At 54.6% G+C, this 22,803-nt stretch overlaps 1 protein-coding gene across 2 annotated transcripts; it reads right to left on the minus strand.

The window, feature by feature from the left end:
• Positions 1 to 1,725: 1,725 nt before the first annotated feature.
• Positions 1,726 to 15,979, minus strand: Rac2 (Rac family small GTPase 2). Of its 2 annotated transcripts, none has more exons than XM_004650282.3 (7): positions 15,832 to 15,979; positions 13,706 to 13,777; positions 8,631 to 8,748; positions 7,853 to 7,915; positions 7,296 to 7,455; positions 2,839 to 2,970; positions 1,726 to 2,370 (listed from the first exon to the last, which is right to left on the minus strand). In XM_004650282.3, exons 1-6 carry the CDS (start codon positions 15,864 to 15,866, stop codon positions 2,840 to 2,842), a joined length of 579 nt encoding a protein of 192 aa, XP_004650339.1. In that variant the 5' UTR covers positions 15,867 to 15,979; the 3' UTR covers positions 1,726 to 2,370; position 2,839. The 2 variants fall into 2 exon arrangements, with proteins under 2 accessions (XP_004650339.1, XP_045008580.1); XM_045152645.1 differs by having other exon boundaries at positions 15,853 to 15,974.
• Between the last annotated feature and the right edge of the window lie 6,824 nt (positions 15,980 to 22,803).

Raw genomic sequence — 22,803 nt, forward strand, 5'->3', positions numbered from 1 at the left:
TAGAAGTCAGGCCCTGGGAACAGGAAACGGAAAGGCAGAGTATTTCTCCATTGGTCTCGTGTGCATGCGTGTGTGGCGGGGGGGGGGGGGAGGGGGGGCTTTTGCATCACCTGACCCTAGCACTCAAAGCAGCACCTGGCACACAGGTCACGTATGTTCGGCGAAGGGCTGGAAAACTCCGATGGAGTCTCTGTCCATGAGCGGATGGTCTAACTAACTCAGTGAAGAGTGAGGTAGGGTTAATTCAAGGCCTGGCCAGGCCCTGGGGTGCCTCACATGGGAACTTCAACCCCACAGTAGTCTGGACTTGTAAGAACCTCAAGTTTTAGGCCAAGGAGTTGGCTCAGTGGGTAACATGCTTGCAGCGCAATGACTTTGAACCCTAACACCCATGTGGAACAGGGCCCTGGGGGGCAGAGGCAGGAGGGTCCCTGGGACTTGCTGGCTAGCTAGCAGTCTACGCAATCAGTGAGCCAGGAGTTCAGCAACAGACTTTGATTCAAAAAGTTGTAAGAGGGAGAGAGGATGAGGAAAACACTTTACATCAACCTCTGGCTGCCCCAGGCTTGTCACATGTGCCCACATACATATGATCATGTATGCACACACACAGACCATACACACACATACAAAATCTCAACTTTAGTCATGCATGATGATACCGGCCTGAAAGCCCAGCATTCAGAGGCTGAGGCAAAATGATCGGGAATTCAAGGCCAGCATGGGCTACACAGAGAGACCCTGTCTCAAAAATAAACAAAACGGGGACCGGAGAGATAGCTTAGTGGTTAAGGCACTTGCCTGCAAAGCCTAAGGACTCTGGTTCAAGTCCCCAGGGCCCACATAAGCCACATGCACAAGGGGGCGCACGTGTCTGGAGTTTGTTTGCAGTGGCTGGAGGACCTGGTATGCCCATTCTCTCTCTCTCTCTGTCATAAATAATTAAAAAATTTAAAGAGAGTATTAAAAATAAAGTAGAAATGAACCTCATTTTGGGGACTGTGGGGGGTGGTTAGGCAGCAAGTCATGCTCTTGCCGTGCAAGCATGGGTAATGGAGTTCGGATCCCCAGATCCCACAGAAAAATCTAGAAGCTGTGGCAGGTGTTTGTATCTCAGCCTCACCCATGGGTGAGAAAGGAGGCGGGGCAAGGAGAACCCACCACAAAGTATGCCAAAGCAAAGTGACTAGTGCAGGACCCTGTTTCAAAGGAGGCGGAAGGCGGGAACTGACCTCCACACAGGCTGTGGCACATGCACACACACACACACACGCACATGCACACGCACATGCACGCACGCACACGCACACACAGAATCTCACTTTTGCTGAGTGCCAGCTGGGGCCAGAACCACTCCTACCGCTGCTGGGATGGAGACTTCCCCATGAAGTGACAGATTCCTTGCTTCCCAACACCCAGCTCCAGATGGGTCACTTCCTTTGCCAGCCTCTGTCCTCCACTCCCAGCCAATCACAGGCGAATGTGCCTGGTTGAAGGCAGGCCTAAGACTTAAGCTGGTCCAATCAGAGTAAAGAGAACGTTACCTGGGGACAGACACTTGCTTTCTCCAGCTGAACTTGAACCCCCAGAGAGTGGAGCCCTGAGAGTCTCCTGACCGAAAGAGCCGGCAGGGCCACAGTGGAGCCAAGAGGGGCAAGCCTGCAAGGCATCACTCGAATACACACCACGCACACCCGCTTGACCGAGTCGTGCGTGAACTCATGATAGCTCCAAACGTGAGTGATACATTTATTTCTGCTTAAGCAGGAGAGCTGACTTTTCTCTGAAATGACAAAGGTCCTGACTGGCAGGGTGACAGACATCCAAGGCAGATGCGGCTCCAAGTCCTGAGCCGAAAGTCCCCAAGAGCTGGCCGGGGGAGCTGAGCCCGGACCCTTACAGGGATTTGCAGAAATGGGTTTACGTTGTCTCTGAAAGAAAGGACTTTCACCAGAGAGGTCAGACGTCACCAGAGGGGTCAGACGCCTGAGCCTTTTCCCTTTACTCGGGGAAGGAGACCACTCAAGACTGGCAGGGTCACGGGGATTGGAGCAAAAGCCTGTCCCTGACATATGCAAATAAATGGTGGCCAGAAACCCGGACTGGAAGCTCGCCTCAGGAGCAGGGCAGGAGCAAGTAGGTGTATGGACCACAGGGGTGGCTGGCTGGCTTGGTCCTCGGGTCCCCCTCTAGTCCCTGAGAAGGAAGGAGTATGTTGGATAGGACACAGCCCATCCACACCCTTCTGGCCCCATGGCGCTTCCATTGAGGACACAGGGAGGAAACAGCTGGGCCATCCAGGGTGTCATCAGGCTTTAGTAGGAGCCCAGGAGGATCCAAACCATGTGGAGGGGACAGCTGGGCTGAGACCTGGAAGGGAGACAGGCAGGGATGAGTGTGGGGAGGCCAGGCAAGAGCCCGGGCTCAGGGCTCTCTAGGCCCATGGCTCTTTCCCACCTCCCCATGTTTCCCACCCAGAATGCCCTTTGCTCTTCTCTCCATGCATCCTCACTACCCTGTTCGTGGGAACTGTTAGGGCACTCTGGGTCCACTGTGCCATTGTGGGGGCCGGGGGCCCCCTCAATCTTCTCACGGTCCATCACAAGGGTGGACTGAGTGGAAGCCATCGACTCCCGCGCCCTGGCTCAGATCATGGGACACTTCCAGAATCTCTGGGCCTTCCTTCTAGACAGAACTCACCAGGCAGGACTGGCACAAACCAGTTACAGGGTGGTGTGAAAACTGAGGCTACTTTAATGCCCACAGCCCTCTGTCTTGGCCTAAATGCCACATTCAGTGGCTGGGCATCCTTCCAAGGCACGGAAGAGGAGCGCCTACCCTACAGGAGGCTGCAGGGATGCTTCTGCTGCCGTGTGGGCTGCGGGCACAGGACGGCGCGGATGGCCTCGTCGAAGACGGTCTTCAGGCCGCGCTGGGTGAGCGCTGAGCACTCCAGGTATTTCACGGAGTCTGGGGAGGGACAGCAGGAGAGTGGGGGACTGAGTCACAGAGAAGGAATGTCACCCCCCTGGTGAGGAGTGGGACTCGCTGTGCCTCCCCCAAGGTGGGGTCCAGTGAAGGAGATGGAGAGCCCCCCCACCAGGGGCTGGCTGGGCCTCTCTCGGACACAGAGCCCCCTGTTTATCAGGCAGACAGGATCGTGATGGTTTTAGTGAGGACACGGCCACATCTCTCAGCATCTCATTTTCGAAAAAACAGCCGCGAGCATGCCCAGGTCTTCCCTGGAAGCACATGGGTCTCCGGAGGTCTGAGGACCTTTGAATGCCATCTGTCATCATGTGTCACTGTGGCAGCTAGCAGCATCCGAGAGACTTACAGACAATGTAGGACTTGTCTAAAGTCACCTACTGGACACTGAACTGCCCTGTGGGCAGCCTGGGGGCCTTAGAGAGGAAACAGGAATTGCAGGACCCCTTTGCCCCCTTGAGGGTGACAAAAGGACCCATGTCTACTCAGGGCAGGAGCGCAGGCACTGACAGCAAGAAAGCCAGGGGAGCCCTCCCTTCCAGGACACTGCCCCATCGCCTTGCTGAAGGAACCCATGTGACTTCTTATGTCCCCCACACCCTGAAGTTTCTTTAAGTGAGGAGCCACCACACTTGGGTTTAGAGAAGCCATGGGTGATTTCAGGGCCTCAGGAAAGAAAGGGCAGGGGAGAGGGATTCGGCCTCAAGCTGGAGCCAGGCTGTTCCTCTTCTCTGTGGGGTAGATGGAAGGCTACAGGGATGGAAGGCACCTTCCCTGGACCAGACAGAGGCACAGAGCTAGCCAGGAATTTCTGACAGCCACGAGCAAACACTGGTGTTCCACTCTTTAAGGAACAGGAAATGGGCCCAGAACAGAGCAGCCACAGCCCCAAACATACACCATTGGAAAGGGATTACACAGGACAGAGGGACCACCCAGAAGACACACCACTGGGAAGGGGCTATTGCCCAGGAGAGAGGGATCACCCAGAAGATACACCACAGGGAAAAGGTTACCCAGGACAGAGGGACCACCTGGAAGATACACCATAGGGAAGGGGTTATTATCCAGGACAGAGCGACCACCCAGAACATATACCACTGGGAAGGGGTAATTACCCAGGACAGAGGGATCACCCAGAAGATACACCACTGGGAAGGGGCTATTGCCCAGGAGAGAGGGATCACCCAGAAGATACACCACTGGGAAGGGGCTATTGCCCAGGAGAGAGGGATCACCCAGAAGATACACCACAGGGAAAAGGTTACCCAGGACAGAGGGACCACCTGGAAGATACACCATAGGGAAGGGGTTATTATCCAGGACAGAGCGACCACCCAGAAAATATTCCACTGGGAAGGGGTAATTACCCAGGACAGAGGGATCACCCAGAAGATACACCACTGGGAAGGGGTTATTACCCAGGACAGAGGGACCACTCAGAAGATACACCACTGGGAAGGGGTTATTAGCCAGGACAGAGGGACCACTCAGAAGATACACCACTGGGAAGGGGTTACCCAGGACAGAGGGACCACCTGGAAGAAACACCATAGGGAAGGGGTTATTACCCAGGACAGAGGGACCACCCAGAAGATACACCACTGGAAAATGATTACCAAGGACAGAGGGACCACCTGGAAGATACACCATAGGGAAGGGGCTATTACCCAGAACAGAGGGATCACCCAGAAGATACACCACTGGGAAGGGGTTACCCAGTATAGAGGGATCACCCAGAAGATACACCACTGGGAAGGGGTTATTACCCAGGACAGAGGGATCACCCAGGAGATACACCACTGGGAAGGGGTTATTACCCCGGACAGAGGGATCACTCAGAAGATACACCACTGGGAAGGGGTTACCCAGGACAGAGGGATCACCAAGGAGATACACCACTGGGAAGAGGTTACCCAGGACAGAGGGACCACCCAGAAGATATACCACTGGTCAGGCTGGAGAGATGGCTTAGCGGTTAAGCGCTTGCCTGTGAAGCTTAAGGACCCCGGTTCGAGGCTCGGTTCCCCAGGTCCCACATTAGCCAGATGCACAAGGGGCGCACGCATCTGGAGTTCGTTTGCAGAGGCTGGAAGCCCTGGCACGCCCATTCTCTCTCTCCCTCTATCTGTCTTTCTCTCTGTGTCTGTCGCTCTTAAATAAATAAATAAAAATTTTAAAAAAAAAAAAGATATACCACTGGTAAGGAGTTACCCAGGACAGAGGGACCACTCAGAAGATACACCACTGGGAAGGGGTTATTACCCAGGACAGAGGGACCACTCAGAAGATACACCACTGGGAAGGGATTATTACCCAGGACAGAGGGATCACTCAGAAGATACACCACTGGGAAGGGGTTACCCAGGACAGAAGGACCACCAAGGAGATACACCACTGGGAAGAGGTTACCCAGGACAGAGGGACCACCCAGAAGATATACCACTGGTAAGGGGTTACCCAGGACAGAGGGACCACTCAGAAGATACACCACTAGGAAGGGGTTATTACCCAGGACAGAGGGGCCACTCAGAAGATACACCACTGGGAAAAGATTATCCAGGACAAAGGCACCACCCACAAGGGAGAACACCAAAGCCCAGGGATGGGGAAATGAAGGGTGGCAGGTAGTGGAACTCCAGGAAGCCAACACTGTCTTGCTGCACTGAGGTGTCTCTTGGCCCTGAACAGTCCCTCAAGGTCCTCACTCCTCATGAGATGATGCCAGGGTTCCCTCTTGGCCTCTAGCCATCTCCCCTACATCTGACCTTGGGTAGGGACAGTGTGGGGCTAATAAGGACAGCAGCCACCTCTGCCACCACGAGGATCTCTAAGCTCTAAGCCCAGCTGATCCTTATGACTGACATGGAGGGAGCCCTTCCCAGGGTCCTGCCACTTGTCCCAGCAGCTGTGAAGAAGGGACTCTCATCACACCACTTATAGAAACAGACTCAAGGAGAAGTTGCTGTCTTAAGGTACACATGGAGGAACTGAGACCCCGAAAGGGAGAGCCATTAGCCCAAAGTCACAAGGCTAATGAGTGCTGGAACAAGGGCCTCTGGAGCCCTAACATCCCAAAGCATCCCCTTTCGAAGGGGTTAGATTATGCTTGGTGAGGCCTGCCTGTGATCCAAGCACTCAGGTGGCCCATTCTGGAGCCTTATGAGTTGGAGATCTGCCTGCGTAAGTGAGACTGTCTCAGAGACAGAGAGGAGGTGTGCCTGTGGTGGGGGAGAGAGAGAAGACATTCTAAAACAGTGAAGGTATGGATGGTTCAGTGGCAGAGCCCAGTTTAAATCCCAGGGCCCCAAAATAAAAAAGACACAGGGTCACAGCATTCAGACAGCCGCTGTCTTGGCCCACAGCCCAGCCTAGGGACCGGCTAGTCAGTAAGAAAAGATAGACATATGTCACCAGTGTATATGCGTCCTGGGTTACAGCAGGGAACCCTCCAAGGCAGGTGGCCATGACACCCAGTCACCAGAAGGAGCTTGTGTCTGCGGTTTCTCTTCCTGTGAAGGGAGGTGAGTCCCCCCCCCCCCCGCCATTTCCTGCACAGGAAGAGGCCCAGTGCTGAGGTGGGGGTAGGGGGTGGGGGTGGAGCAGTCATGGGCTTTCAGATCCCTGGGGGAGGCAGATGCCAGAGGCAGAGTCAGCCCCCTAATAGTGCAGACAGCCTGGCCACAGGGAGGAGCCCCTACCCAGCCAGCCAGCCAGCAATCTGTTTCCAGCCTTCCAATCCCAGAGGCACCTCCTAGATAGATAGATGACCGGCAGAGGTCAAAATCTCTGCCCTGCCCGGTGCCCTGGGGACATGGACAGTGGCCAGCTGAGTGATTGTGGGCGGGAGAAGCGAGGACTATGAACAGAGAAGTCCCCCGTGAACCCCCAGCCTATGCACCTGCTTCAGGAACCCTACCAGTAAGCCCAAGCCTGACTTGGATGTCCAAGCTCCAGTCAGCCGTGGCCTGCACCTCCTTCTGTTCATGTCGCCCTCTTTCTTCAGTGTGTACCCAAGGCTGATGTCAAGACTTGCTAACACAGTGTTCCCCCGCCCAGTGCCGCTCCTGGGACCTGTGGACTCATGCCATTTCCAGACCCTCCCCCCTTCCCCATCTGGAGGCAGGAGTCATCGCTGTCCTATGCCTGCCCCGTGAGGAAACTCCAGCACAGAGAGGCTAGGTGACCGGCCTTAGGTCACGTAGCTGCACACTGGCACCGGATTGACCACGTGGCCCGGCCCTGGCCCAAGACCGTATCAGGGCTCCCTCTGCCTCCAGTGCCCTCTGCGAGCCAGAGTCCCATACCAATCTCCTTGGCCAGTGCCAGGCCCTGCGGGTAGGTGATGGGTGCCAGCTTCTTCTCCTTCAACTTTTCTATGGTGTCCTTGTCGTCGCGCAGGTCTAGTTTGGTCCCCACCAGGATGATAGGCGTGCTGGGGCAGTGGTGCCGGACCTCAGGAAACCACTGGCGAGGGAGGAGGGGGCATGTAAGGTACCGAGGAGCCAAGGGCCATCAAGGGAGAGAGCGTGAGGGGGTCACACGGGGGGCAGCAGAGACTGACAGAGGGGTAGGAAAAGAGGTGAGATTTTTTGCTAGAGGTAAGAGCCAAGCTTGGGGTTACGTGGTGATAAGAGGAGGCACAAGGAGGTGCTGGGAGGAAAAGGTCTTCGCTCCCAAGGAGACCTCTTTCACCCCTCTGAGGAGTATTCTCTCCTCCTCTTGGCCCTGGGTGTCAACGGGGACCCTCTCTGTCATGGCCTCTGCTGCCCTGGGGCATCTCACAAATGGTCAGTCCCTGCTTCCCTCCTTCTGACCCTCAGGCCGCCTGCTGGAGCCCCCAGGCCTGACAGGGTCCACTCACCTTGGCTCGGACGTTCTCGTAGGAGGCCGGGCTGACCAGGGAGAAGCAGATGAGGAAGACATCCTGAGGACAAAGTGGGCAGGGGTGGCTGATGGGAGGGAGGCCATAGTGGACCACCTGGGTCTTTCCACTCGGATCCCTGAGGATGATCAATCCAGGGCCCGGGCACCTGAGGATGTGGGGCAGAGCAGGGCTGGCCCTGGGTGGCCCTAACGTGCACAGAGGCCTCTCCGGACAGTTTCCCCCACACAGTGGCCTGCAAGGAGCACCGGACCCCGTTCTGGACAGCGAGCCAGGCTCACACACAAGATCTGCGAGGGGCACCCACAAGGAGGAACATGGCACTCCAGCCCCCAGCCTCCCGCCAGGTGCCGTGGGACCATCTGATTAGCAACCTGGCCCTTTGTTTTGCCACCATGGGTGAAGTGGCCAGACCCAGGAGCCCTGAAGCCACAGAGGCATCTCCTAAAACAGGGACGTCCCTGTCCCACCCCTGTGCAGTACCAGGGTTCACTGGCCTGGCTGCCTAAGGGGCCCTGGCAGGGTGTGCCCTCTGCACACCGGAGCCTGGTGCCACGGGAGCATAGGAGGCAGAGGCTGGGAACGTGGGGCGTGGTTTCGTGATGGGGGTGGAGGGTAACTGCATGGCCAGGGAGACCCTGTCTCTACCCACACACTCCTCGGGCTGGCCTGGGAAGACGGCCTGGGCTCACTGGGCACGGCAGAGGGAAAGAGGACACCAAGAGCAGAGACACAGGGAGACTCGGGGGCCACGCACCGTTTGGGGGTACGAGAGCGGCCGAAGCCGGTCGTAGTCTTCCTGGCCCGCGGTGTCCCACAGCCCCAGGTTCACTGGCTTGCTGTCCACCATCACGTTCGCTGAATAGTTGTCAAATCTGTGGGGAGCCAGCAAGACAGATGACAAGGTTAGCCGGAGACCCCGGAGCCTGGAACGTCTTCCAGCCCAGCCCCACGGAGTTCTGCTGCATTGTCTTTCTTCCTGTTCATTACTGATTGATGTTAAAACATCCTAGAAAGATAGAAACAAAAAGAGGGAACTGGGCTGGAGAGATGGCTTAGCGGTTAAGCGCTTGCCTGTGAAGCCTAAGGACCCCGGTTCGAGGCTCGATTCCCCCAGGACCCACGTTAGCCAGATGCACAAGGGGGCGCACGCATCTGGAGTTCGTTTGCAGTGGCTGGAGGCCCTGGCGCGCCCATTCCCTCTCTCTCTGCCTCTTTCTCTCTGTCTGTCGCTCTCAAATAAATAAATAAAAATAATATAAAAAAACCTTTAAAAAAAAAAGAGGGAACTATATGTGTTGGTCATGTTTCTGCTTCCACCAGTGTGTTGGAAAGGTTTTTTTTAAAAAAAAAAAAAAATATATATATATATATATATATATATATATATATATATATATATTTAGGAGCTGGGCATGGTTTCACATGCCTTTATTCCCAGCACTCAGGAAGCAGAGTTAGGAGGATCGCTGTGAGTTTGAGGCCACCCTTAGACTCCATAGTGAATTCCAGGTCAACCTGGGCTAGAGTGAAACCCAACCTTGAAAAACCAAAAAATATATATATATAAAATTATATATGTATATATGGCTGGAGAGATGTCTTAGCGGTTAAGGTACCTGCCTGCTAAGCCTAAGAACCTGTGTTCAACTCTCCAGATCCCACGTAAGCCAGATGAACGAAGGTGAGGCAAGCACAAGGTTGCACATGCCCACTAGGTGGCGCAAGCATCCAGAGTTAGATTGCTGTGGCTGAGGCCCTGGCACACCAATTCTCTCTCTCTGCTTCTCTCTCTAAAATAAACATTTTAAAATAATATTGATTTTTATTTATTTAAGAGAGAAAGAGAGAGCACACTAAGGCCATCTAGCCATTGCAAACAAACTCCAGACTCATGCACTACCTTGTGCATCTGGCTTACGTGGGTCCTGGGGAATCAAATCTGGGACCTTAGACTTCACAGGCAAGTGCTTTAATAGCTAAGCCTTCTCTCCAGCTCTGGAAAGGTTTATTCTTTCCAAGGTCTGATCAGAATAAGTTTCCTCCCCCTATGCTGGACACCAAGGTTGTCACCCAGTGTTCACTGAGTGAATCCCTGTCCTTACTTTGGCTGGGTCCCTCAGAAGCAAACCCTGAGTGAAGGAGGCAGTGAGAGGTGTGTTTGCGAGATGACCCCAGAAAACTGCCAGAGGGGCACAGGGAAAAGAACAATAGCCAGTGCCCATGTGGGCTCTAATGAGCTCCTGCCACAGCCAGGGCCATGTCTCCAGCCTTCTTGAGATGGCAGGAAGTGGGGGCTCTCCACTGTCTCCTCCTATGACAGACAGCTGCTGGGGCCTTTCGGTGGCCTGGCGTGCACCCCGACTGACTACAGGTGGGAGCCGCGGGAACGCCTGCTCAGGCGTCCCCGTGGCGGAGGGAGCCCTGGCACTGGGCCGAAGCCCCGAAGCAAGTGACAGGACAGGCAAGCTCAGCCCCGTGCGCTGTGAGCCCCAGCTTGGAAGGCTTCAGAAAACAAGTTCCCACAGCCCGCACCTCTAAGAGGAAGGCGCTCACTGGTTCTGGGGATCAGAGAGGTAGCGTGGCTTCCCTGGGGGGTCACCCAGCCAGTGAGTGACCGATTAGGGGATCAGAGAGCCGGCTCACACCGCTGGTCCTCAGGTCTGGCAACTGGGGAATGCCCAGTGAACTCAAGTGTGATGGAATTAGCTCAGCTAGACGGAACCTGTCAGGGCTGCCTCCTCCAGGAAGCCCTCCCAGAATTGTTCAGTCAGGCTATGCCAGCGCGAATGGCTCTCTGGAGCTCCAGCTATGTCTCTCCAGACAGAGGATCCCTGGCACCCCCCCCAAAAAATAGTAGGCATCTCCATGTGTACCCCAGGGTTACAGATCAGCCCTGGAGAGGCTCCTTGGGAACCTCCACATTTCTCCACAGCCCTGCTCTCCATGGTAGGGGACTCTCTCAGTACGTAAACACACACACACACACACACACACACACACACACACTTGCTTCTCATGTGCAAGCCCCGCCTCCTTCCCTAACTTCCTCCTACTGACCCCCACTGTCAGGCTGCCTCTCACCCTCTAGGGAGCTTCTCCTGTTCGGAGCCAAGACAGCCTGCCAGCACCCCGGCCGTCACCCCGTGGGGGATTTAGTGAGCTCTGATCCCAACTTGTTCTTTGCTGTGTCTGAGGCCAGTGCGGGAGAGAGAACCAGTGACAAGTAGGTGCGAGGTGCCTATTCTGGCCCCGTGGGATTTCGGAAAGCAGGCACAGTCTGAGGGGCACAGCTGGCCATGGTGGGAAGGCAGGTGACTGGGCTTTTTGACCAGCAGGGAAGTCCAGGACACTTCGCCTCCCAAGATACCTTGAGGCAAGGCTGCCTGCCTCCTCCAGGATGTCAGGGCCTGGGCAGACGGGTGGGGTCGTTTTACTTTAGATCTAGAAATCCCAAGTAACCAGGATGAAAGGACCTTCCGTTACTCCCAGTAACGAAGGCCCCAAGAAGTCAAGTGACGTTTCCAAAGCCAGTCAGCTCACAGGCCGGGAAGAGTGTCACACTCTGCAGTTTCCATGACACTCATTAGGGAGCAAATGGAAGCAGGTAGCCTGGGACAGCTGCCCACAGCTGGGAAGGAAGTTCCTGTGAGGTCATGCGCTGCTGTGTGACTCAAGGAGAGTCACCCAGCTTCTCTGAGCCTCACTCACTCTTCCTGATCTTTTGAGGCCTTTAGGATCCAAGCAGATACGAAAACCTTAAACCCTTCCCTCTAGGAGAAGCTGATCACTGTCAACGTCCCCAAATAGTCCCCACCAGACCCCTCCTTAAAGGACCAGCTGCCAGAGCCTGAGGGACAGCTGTAGGGGTACAATTTCAAGGCCCCCCTCCTTCCCTAAAGAACTGAGATTCTACACCACTGAGGCCAGCCCTCACCCTGTTTACCAGGTTCACAGGCAGAAATGGACTTGTCCAAGATGTGCCAGCCAGGCATGGCCGAGCCAGGCCCTGGTCCTTTTTCCCAATCCAGAGAACCCTGTGTTGTGAGCATTGCTGCTGCGTGTGGCACCAGCCACTGGGGACGGTGGAGAGGGTTTCCATCTGAGCCAAGTGGCTCTGAGGCCTGACCTCGGTGAAAAGGACCAAGGGGCTCAGCAAGTGGATGTATCAGCCCAGCAGGACAGGATAAAGGCAGGATGGGATCTCAACTCAGGAGCAGCGTCGACACGCCCCTGGTGACAGGGGTCGGTAGCCAGAGTCACCTTACCAACCACTGTCCCATCTCCCTGCTTGGGTCTCTGACTCTGAGACCTCGGGTAGCTGGTGGGCCAAAACAGGAATGGACATTTCTGTATAACACAGCAGGAGGCGGAGGGGGCGACCCTGGCACTGAAACGCAGCCGGGCAGAAAACAGTTCCCACCTCTCTCCCCGGGTTCCTCTGCCCGCTCCTGGCTTGGCCAGGGTGTCAGAGGCAGCTGAGCCCCACTGTCTCAAGGAGGAAGTCCCTCCCACTCAGCCACATGGGGCCAAGCAGCTCAGGGCCAAGGGCTGGGAGCGGGGGCTGGGTTTGGCGCTAAAGTGGGGGTGGCTTCTCTGATGTCACGGAAGGCATTGGACTGGGGCATTCTTCTCCCTCCATGTCTCTCGTCTTTCCCATGAGAGCCCGAGTCTTGCTCCGGGCAGAGGGGCCCGGTGAAGATGAAGAGGAGGACTCCAGTGCAGCTCTTTGCAGCCCTGAGCTCTGAAACCAGATGAGCTGAGAGACCCTGGGCACAAGACCCTTAGCTGCTGTGAACCTACTGGATATCACAGCACCACTTCCCATGACAATCCACGTGATCCCATGTGTGTGACATCTTGGGCAGAGCCTGGCATCTAGCAGGTCGTCAACAGATGGAAACTAGCTAGGATAATTTTTTCCCCAGCCTCTCCCCATGACGTTTCAATGCAGGGCGTCTCAAAGTACATACGTCGCATATGAAGCATATGTATGCTGTATCGTGTGTTAGACTCTGTGTTGAGACAGTGGGGGGAGATTCAAAAAGAAAACATGTGTTTTCCTGTCTCCCATAGGCTCATGGTCATGGGAGAGGTCTAGCCATCCCTCTGGGGAGTGACAGGCCTTTTAGGCTGGATCAAAGGGCTTCCTAGAGGAGAGGACAATGGGGGTGGGTCTGGAGGATGTATACACGAAGACATGGGAGGAAAGGCACTTGAGGGGGCAGGAAGAGCCGAAGGTGGGCGTGCCACAGGGATGCTAGTCCACACGTTGGAACCAGCAAAGGGGGTGAGGTCATGCCGTTGGGAGGGGAGGTTGAAGAGACGCCATGCAGGGTCTTAAAAGCCATGCGGGGGGAGTCACCTTATGAGGGTCAGGGTGTCCAGGGCCTTGGGCTACCTGTCACCCTCTGAGTCTGACACCAGCATGCTCCACCCTGAGTGTCAGGTAACAGCCTGTGGCTACAATGTGCTCCAGATGACAGGGTCTCTGACACCCTGCAGCTGGCATGGGCAGATGCCCAGCCCCCAGGGCACCATACCCCAGACAGACAAGGCCTCTGGTTCCTCCCTCCTCCCCTCCCCCGTCCATTTCCCACCAGCGCCCCTTTCCAGCACCTGACCCCTTCGAGTCCCCTCCACCCTTCCCACCCTCCCCAGCTGCCGCAACCCCACAGCTCCCCTGCCTTCCCGTGGCCTCAGCCCTTTGTCGTCAGAATCACCACGGGCCAGCTTTGCCAAGCTGGAGACTGGCTCCAGCCCTACCAGCCTTCCTAGCCCTCAGTGCCCGTGGAGCAGCCGCCAAGCAGCGCGGGACGGAGCGAAACTCACACGGTGGGGATGTATTCTCCGGGGAAGGCGTTGGTGGTGTAACTGATAAGAAGACAGGTCTTGCCCACGGCTCTGAAAGACAGGAAGTGAGAGGCAGAGGTCATGGGCTCCGCCTGACCCGTGGGGAGGTGTCATGTCCCTCCTGGTTCTCTGAAAAGACCCCATCTTCCGATCCAAAACGCCCCCTTGTCGTCCTTCTCTGGAAACCTCCGGAGTGTGTGTGGAGGCCTTGACTTAGGGCACCCCTCCAGAAGCTGGTCTGTGTATAAGGACAAAACTGGGAACCGATGTTTTGAGCAAGTGTGCCACGTACAGCTGGCATGAGGGGCAGAGGAAAACTTGGGGATCTGGACAGGGCCGCACCCGTCCCCATCCTGAACTTCAGATCCCAGCTCCATCACCCTCCATGGACATGGCCTTGGCAAATCACCTAAGCTCCTCCTGCCTCAGTTTCCCTATGGGGAAAACAGGGACGCGCCCATCCCCCTAGGAGTATACTCAGGGGCACATCAGGGGATGCCTGTGAAAATCTGGAGTCCGGTGTCTGGGTACCACAGGATCCAGTGACTGACGTTAGGGGACACGTGTGCCACCCAGCCAGGGAGGGAAGAGCACAGAGTTGGGAAGTCAGGCAGTCCTGGGTTCAAATCCGGTGGGGTCTTGGGTAAGCTACTTAACCTTTCTAAGCATCAGTCTTCCCACCTGTACAATGGACTCTCCACCAGCGAAGTTGTGACCTAGGACCTGTACCTAGCAAGATAAATGGAGGTGGCCGCCATTTGGAATGCCCCTCTGCCTCCATGGCCTGCCAAGATAAGAGGAGATCCAAGGGGCTCAGTGGGAAGCCGACAGACCAAAAGGGACATCGCTGGGCCTTCCCCTCCTCTGTTCATGTTGCCACTTCCCACTTAGAGGAAGGAGGCTGCTTGTCTTCCCCAGCCTGCCACCAAGGTAACTTTGAATGAGTGGAACGTTATTCTTGACTTCCGCCCCACCTCCCAAGATCAGACCCAAAGCAGAAGTGAGCACGGCAGGCTGCGGATACCGCAGCGGCCGCAGAAAGTGGCTGGCAGACAGAGCGGCAGGATCAGCTGACGCTGACGGATAAGCCTCTGTCCCCAGGGAGACCCGCAGAGCCAACGCCGGGCCCTTGTGTGGTGGCGCACGCCTTTAATCCCAGCACTCGGGAGGCAGAGGTAGGAGGATCGCCGCCGTGAGCTTGAGGCCACCCTGAGACCACATAGTGAATTCCAGGTCAGCCTGGGCTACAGTGAGACCCTACCTCGAAAAAACAAAAAACAAACAAACAAACAAAAAGATTACAAACCAGAAGGCTTTGTTGCCCTTTTTTAGAATGCAGAGCGGGTCATGAGACTCTGTGCCACCAGACGTGCTGGCGCAGGTGTAGAACGACCCAGAATGTATCTGACACTGCGCGCTTACATGTGTTGGCATGGAGAAATGGGCATATTGTCACTGCCAGTCTGCACATGAGGAGCCTGAGGCCACAGGCCATGACAGCCTGTGGTCACCAAGATCTGACAGTACAGACTCTCAACTGGGGATCCAGCCTCCTCGGGTCCCCCACAATCCCATGCCGCCAGCTCGCCCGACTCCTTCCGTCATGACGCCTGTCCTCTCCGTGCTCCGCTCTGCTCCTCCCCACTCCAAGATGGAGAAGGGTGCTCTGCAAGCAAGACAGCCCCTGACTCAAGCAGCCCCATGGCTCACCTAGGGTGCATGGTCTTCACCCCAGAGAGCTGCGACGGAGACTCGGAGAAGAGAGCAGTCACCTGTCCCGGTAACAGTAAGCCACGAACTAGAGCCCAGCTCAGCCCAGGGACAAAGGTCAAGCCCTCGGTTTCCCCGACCTGGCACCTGTGCCCACAGAATGGAAGACCCGCCCAGCTCTCAGGATGCAGGCAAACAGCCCAGGCACCCCACCAGGCCGCTTCCTGTGGGGTGAGCAAAGCTGTCCTGACCCAACCCAGGGTGCTCCTTCTGCTCCCGTGGGTCCCAGAGAGGAAGCGACTGCCTCGGTGCCTTCCATACCTGCAGGGATGCCCATCGAGGGTCTCAGGGGCATCCCAGGAGGGGGCTGCAGGGCAGCACAGACAGGTACCTACCCATCTCCCACCACCACGCACTTGATGGCCTGCATTGCGACCGAGGGCCTGCAGGGCAGAGGTGACAGCTGTGGGCCTGGGAGCGTTTCTGCGGGTGACCGAGGTGTGGAGTGCCTGGCGAGCTGCCCTGGCAGAGAGGAGCAGGAGCTCTGGGGTTTGGGAGGCAAGAGGAAGCGGAAGAGGAACTTACCCAAGCTGCTACCCCACGGCCTTGCAGAGGGCGGAGCATGTGGTCTGGTAGAAGATCTGGGGCCCCTCAGGTGCTAGGTCAGGCCCTGGCCACCCGTGGGTACGTGCCCTGGCCTCCAGCAGGACCCCAGGGTACCCTGTGGCCTGGGAGACTCTCTTGGCCTCAATCCTAAGCACAAGCATTTAATAAGTGTCTGCTGGGTGCAAGGCACCATGCGACTCCAGAATGCGGGAGCCTCAACCGCCCTGGCGCTCCCACCCTGTAGAGAAGCAGGAGCCCAGGGAGGCCGGAGAAGGGGCCCTGGGGAGCTCTAGAGAGGGTCCCCAGTCCACCGCAGGAAGAGCTGGGAGCCTGCAGGGGGCATCTCAGCTGCACTCTGAAACATGGAGTCCAAGGAGGACCCTTGCCTGAGCAGACACAGCCAGAGCCAGGGGGCTTTGGGAGGGGGTGTGGAGGGGGAGGATGTAGGGAAGGAGGTCAGGTGGGCAGGGGAAGAAGAGAGGGGAGGAGAAGGACAGGGAGAGGTAGAATAAGAGAAGGACACAGGGGAGGGGGGGAGACACAGGCGGAGAGAAAAGAGGAGGAAGAGGCCCCGGGAGAAGAAAGGTTGGAGGGAGAGGACGTGGACGGGGAGAGAAGGGGGAATGAGAGGATGTGGGAAAGGAAGACGGGAGAAAGGGGGAAGAGGAAGGGAAAAGGAGGGAAGAAAGAGGGAAGTAGTGGAGTGACCTGGCGGAGAAGGCAGATCAGGGTGAAGTGGTGGGCAGTGCCCCCAGCCAGGCCCTCCCTGAGGCAGCCCTGTGAGCCGGGGGAACCAGAAGCGGGCATTGTGACCCATTTCATGGATGCAATAAGTGAGGGTCTGAGGAGTCACTTGGCATGCTAGGACCATCCAGTTGAAATCAGTCCCAGGACAGATGACTTTGAGCCAGTTCAGCGGCTGTTTAGAGGTCAAAGCAGCTCAGGGTGGGAGAATGCCAGCTGTCCCCTGGGCCACAAGGACCCTCTGTATAGACACAGGACATAGTGACTCCCAAGAGCTGGCTCCAGGCTCGCGGTCCGCATCATCATTCCTCCAGCAACTTTCCAGCCGTGGGAGAAGGGGCAGCGGAGGGCGTGGAGGATGTATTGGCTACCCGCCCTCAATTTGTCACTTCCAAGCAGCCAGGAAGCCCACGGTGAGGTGAGAGGGCTGGTGGCCAGGCACTGTGCCCATTGCCTGCACTGGGTGAGCAGAGCCCAGATCCCACAGGGCGCCTGCAACTGACACTTTTCAGAACTGTCTGGAAAGAGATGCAACTTCTCCGGGTGCCTGCGCTGACATCCAGCAAGTCCACCTGCCCACAGTAGGCATGGTGGCTCACACCTGTCAACCCAGCACCCACCCGTGCATACAGAAAAGAAAGATACTAGCAAGTAGAGCCTAGTATGGGAAGTTGCTCCTTGAAAGGCATTTCTTGCCCCTTCCCTCTCCCTCTCTCCTTCCTGGCTGCCAGGAGGTAATCATGCCCACCCTCCACCATGCCCACCCTTCACAATGCCCTTGTGCAATGATGTTCTTTCTGCCTCACGACAGGCCCAAAGCGCTGGGGCTCGCCACGCCTGCGCTGAAACCAGTGGCTCAAAGAAGCCCTGCCCCCTTGAAGTTGGTTATCTTGGGCATTTTTAAAATATTTTATTTATGGGAGAGAGAGAGAGAGAGAGAAAGAGAGAATGGGCATGCCAGGGCCTACAGCAAACAAACTCCAGATGCACATTCCACCTTGTGCATCTAGCTTGCCTGGGTACTGGAGAATTGAACCTGGGTCTTTAAGCTTCACAGGCAAGCACCTTAACCGCTAAGCCATCTCTCTAGACCTCTTGGACATTTTCATATAGTCATAAAGCCCAACACAGGTGTGGTACTTTGAACGTACAGCCCCATAGACTCAAGTGTTTTCTTAAAATTGAGTTTGCAGGGCTGGAGAGGTGGCTCAGCAGTTCATGCACTTGCCTGCGAAGCCCCAGGACCCGGGTTTGATTTCCCAGTACCCACGTAAGTCAGATGAACAAAATGGCACGTGCATCTGAGGTTGTTTGCAGTGGCTAGAGGCCCAGGTGTGCCCATTCTCTGACTGTCTCTCTTCCCTCTGCTTGAAAGTAAATAAATAAAATAAAATATAATGTCTTTTTAAACTTGAGTTTGAAGCTCTAGCCCTTAGCAGGCAGACTCCCGCTGCAGCAGTGGGGAGGAGGGCATGCTCTGGCAGATCCAAATGCCAGCCCATTGGTGTGTGGAGGGCAGCTGGAGCTCTGGGGGGTCCTACGTGCTGCCAGTGTGTGCTTGTTTGTGGCACTGGCTGCTTGGACCTGTGAAAGGGGGCTTCTTCTGCTACTGATGGGTCTTCCGCTGGATTCGTAAGCTGAAGTGAACCGGCTCCTCCTGTGAACTATGTCTGGTTGCTGATTCATCCCAGCTGACTATCACAACAGGGGAGGGGAGGGGCTGCTGCCAGTTGCCAAGAGGACAGTAGCAACGGCCTGCACCACCCACGCAGCAAATGCTGCTTATGGTGCAGACGCCAGGGCTTCCTATCCTGCCCATCTCACAGAAGAAAATACTGTGGCACACTGATTCGAACGTCCCCAGCATGGTGCAGTTGGGCCATTGCACTGGATGTGAAGCTGGGTCTCCTTGCCCGGTGGTCCCATTTTACAGAAGGGGAAACCGAGGCCCTGGCCTCCCTCCCTTCCTCCCTCCAGGCCCTTGCTGTACCTCCTCTTCCTCTCTCTGTTTCTGCTTGCTGCCTCCGAGTGTCCGGAACTAGGAGGAATCCACACGGTCCACTGACTCCACTCCCAGTGCACACTCTGTCCCATCCCCATTGCTATTCCGTGAAACCTGGGCCGTGAAGAGGCGGCCCACTGCACACCTCCACCCCGTCCCTGGAGAGCATCCCACACCACCCAGCCTGCGGCCCACTGCTCTGGATTAATTGGCAATGTTCTAGAATTGCCCATGAATAAAATCACACCATCTGCTGGGCGTGGTGGCGTACCCCTTTAAGCCCAGCGCTCTGGGAGGTAAAGGTAGGAGGATCGCCATGAGTTCGAGGCCACCCTGAGACTACATAGTTAATTCCAGGTCAGCCTGAGCTAGAGTGAGACCCTACCTTGAAAAAAAAAAAAACCCAAAAAATAAAATAAAATAAAATCATGCCACCTCTCATGCAAGATCTCATGCCCTGTACTCTTACCTGGGCCGTGTCTCCTTGGATTAGGGAGCAGTGTTCCATGTCACATGTGGTGATTTATTTAGTCCCCACCTCTTTGGACCACTTTGTATGTCGCTGAATCCCAAAACCTCAAGGCCTCTGGACATGCCTATGGGGTCCTAAGATTATCTGCACCCCAGTCCTTGCACAGCTGATGGGCAGTGCCTGGCTCACTACCCACAAAGGAGTCCCTGCTTGCATAAGCCAATGCCAGGGAGCACATCTCCTTACAGGGCAGTAGCCTCTGCCTCCTCCATCCCTGACCAGCCTAAACTGCCAGAACGGTTTCTTTCTCACTTTCAGCCCAAATCCACCCTCCTCCTGCATGTTACCCACAGAGGTCAGAGTTCTGGTCTTGGGGCCACTTAGACCCAGTCAGACCCTCTTCCCAACATAGACTTGGGATTTAGGTGGGTGCAGGGTGCCCGTCCCACATATTCAACCTCGAGTTCTAGCTGAATTATCTGTTTCTGGTGTATAATATCCCCTGGCATGAATATATTCAAAATGGCTCTATCCAATCCCTGGTTGGAAATTATGTCAACGGCTTGTGACTTTGGGGTATAAATATTCTACTGGAAACATCTGAGCTCCGGAGCCGGCTGAGAAGCCGCTCAGGTCTGGGGTGACAGCTGGAGGGCGCGTTGTTTAGGGAGCCCCATCCTCTTCAGTCTACTTCACAAGCCTTCTGCGTCAACAGAACTGCATCCCTCACAGCAGCAGCTGATGTCTGTGTTGAGCTCCGGGAACCCGCTCTCCAGCCTGGTCTGCGCTGGCCTCGCCACACTGGGTACTTTGGGCCACATGTGACTGTCACATGGCTTCTTTTTTTTTTTAAATTTTTATTTATTTATTTATTTGAGAGCGACAGACACAGAGAGAAAGACAGATAGAGGGAGAGAGAGAGAATGGGCGCGCCAGGGCTTCCAGCCTCTGCAAACGAACTCCAGACGCGTGCGCCCCCTTGTGCATCTGGCTAACGTGGGACCTGGGGAACCGAGCCTCGAACCAGGGTCCTTAGGCTTCACAGGCAAGCGCTTAACCGCTAAGCCATCTCTCCAGCCCTCACATGGCTTCTTATTGTGCTTTTGACTCATATCAACTGATTGCGAGGGATACTGAACTACTTTGCAAGTGTTTGTTGGACATTTGTGTTTTCCATTACATAAGTTCCCTGTTCATATCTTCATTTTTCTCTGTTGGGGTAAAGTTTTTTCTCTCTGTCTTACGTTTATTCAGAGAAGCCTATTGTTTTATTTCCAAAAATTGTATTGCTATACTGTTGAATAGCTCATTGCCAATTCTTGGAAAGGTGTTTGTTTGTTTTTTCTGTGTAAGTTGTGACATTTAATTTTTTTTTGTTCATTTTTTTTTAATTTATTTATTTGAGAGCAACAGACACAGAGAGAAAGACAGATAGAGGGAGAGAGAGAGAATGGGCACACCAGGGCTTCCAGCCACTGCAAACGAACTCCAGACGCGTGCGCCCCCTTGTGCATCTGGCTAACGTGGGACCTGGGGAACCAAGCCTCGAACCAGGGTCCATAGGCTTCATAGGCGAGCGCTTAACCGCTAAGCCATCTCTCCAGCCCACATTTAATTTTTTTAATTTGTATATAGTCAAATTTAAATTTTCTTCCCTAATGACATACACTTTTTTTTTTTTTTTTTTTTGGCTTTTTTTGAGGTAGAGTCTCAGTCTAGCTCAGGCTGACCTGAAATTCTCTATGTAGTCTCAGGGTGGCTTCGAACTCACAGCAATCCTCCTACCTCTGCCTCCCAAGTGCTGGGATTAAAGTCATGCGCCATACACTTTTTGAGTGAGTCTGGCTTACGAATTCCTGCCAGACATGGTGACACATGCCTTTAATCCCAGCACTCAGGAGACAGAGGAAGGAGGATCACTGTGAGTTTGAGGCTAGCCTGGGATTACAGAGTGAGTTCCAAGTTAATCTGGACTAGAGTGTGATCCTACCCAGAAAACAAACAAACAAACAAACAAGAAGATTTTCCTATCCAATTTCATATTCTCTAAAGCTTTTAAGGTTTTGCTTTACACACTTGGGGTGGGGTGTTGGATGAGACAGGGACTGCTTGAACTTTTTGTGAGATATGGCTTTGATTTCACTGTCCCCACGACCCTCTGTTCTAGTGCCTAGTAAGTAGAGAGCTCTTCAGGTCTTTGCCCAGCGAATGGCCACCAAGCTAGGACTGTTACCTGAGGTTGAGCCGCAGCCTCTCCACGTTATTCTATCTGCCCACCCAGATGCTGACACAAGCCTCCTCAGGTAGCCTAATTCTTCATTTATATCTAGCAAGGCAAAGCGGCCTCTCTTGAACTTCCTTAAAAATTGTTCTATCTGTCACAGAACCTTGGCTCCTCCATCTAAATTGTAAGATAAATTTACCAAGTTAAAAAAAAAAAAAAAAAAAAACCACCCTGTCAGAATCGGATCAGAATGGCACTCAGTCTCTAGCAGAATGTGAGCAGCAGTGACAGCTTTAGAACGTTCAATCTGCCCACCCATTAACATGGCAGATTTCTTCCTGATAACCTTCAATAAAACTTCATAATTCTCCTGCACTGTCGTGCACACTTTTCAAAAGATATTTCCTTTTCAAAGATTTACTTCTTGATAGCTTATTACTTTCAGCACCATTGTAATTAATAATTTTGAAACTGAATTTTATGGGTCTCCTAGATGTAGGGCAAATGTCAATATTTGCATGTTGGGCTCAACGCATGGGAGAAACCTGGATAGAAGGGCTCGCTCTACGTTATCTGGTGATTTTTCTACTTACAAATCTGATGCCTGATGTGGGAGCAGCCTATCCCTTGTGACAAATGACAGCTGTATTTCTTCCTTCCTAATTTTATAACACCAATTCCTTGCCTGTCGGGATTCTTTATGACATGGCTGAGGAGAACCATCCACGGCAGGCGTCGCGTCTGATTTCTGACTTGAAGGACGCGCTTGCGCTTCTGGTGTCTTGCCATTGAACTGCACGGTCATTGCAGGCTTCGGGCAGATCTATTACTCGTTAGAGGTTTCCCTGCTGTTCTTAATGAAGCCCGTTTTGTTTTTATTCCATTTAATTTCCTTGAGTATATTTTTCCATATCTAGGGTAATGTCATAAATTACAGTAATACGCTTTCTAATTAATCCATCTCAAGAACCAAGCTGACCGCCCTTAAGCAGCCAATCCCCTCTTCCTCATTTTAGTAACAGACTACACACTCACAGCTAGCCGCCATGCACACTCACCTGCGGACCATGCGTGTCAGGGGCCCCCTGAGCCCGAAGTGACCCAGTGGCTAAGCCTGAAGTGTCCCGAGCCATGTCCACAGTGACCAGGCCCATCATCCTACACAGCTTCCTCTTCTCCCCACTGCTGTGGTTTTGAAGTGTCCCTCAACGTCTATGTTGGAAATGTACGCCTGGGGTACCTGCAAGTTCAGCCTGTGGGAGGTCATCGTTGTAGCTGAGGTCGTGACGGTGGGGTCCTCCTGGTGATATCGGTGTCCT

This window comes from Jaculus jaculus, chromosome 6 (assembly GCF_020740685.1).
Source record: "Jaculus jaculus isolate mJacJac1 chromosome 6, mJacJac1.mat.Y.cur, whole genome shotgun sequence".
Taxonomy (NCBI): Eukaryota; Metazoa; Chordata; class Mammalia; order Rodentia; family Dipodidae; genus Jaculus; species Jaculus jaculus.

What these genes read in the sequence shown, in the direction of transcription:
- Rac2 (XM_004650282.3), bottom strand. Translation starts at nt 15,866, where the DNA reads ATGCAGGCCATCAAGTGCGTGGTGGTGGGAGATGG. An exon ending in ACGAGAACGTCCGAGCCAAG is followed by an intron (nt 7,456 to 7,852) that starts GTGAGTGGACCC and finishes CTCCCTCGCCAG; the next exon opens with TGGTTTCCTGAGGTCCGGCA. An exon ending in GGCACTGGCCAAGGAGATTG is followed by an intron (nt 2,971 to 7,295) that starts GTATGGGACTCT and finishes GTCCCTCCCCAG; the next exon opens with ACTCCGTGAAATACCTGGAG.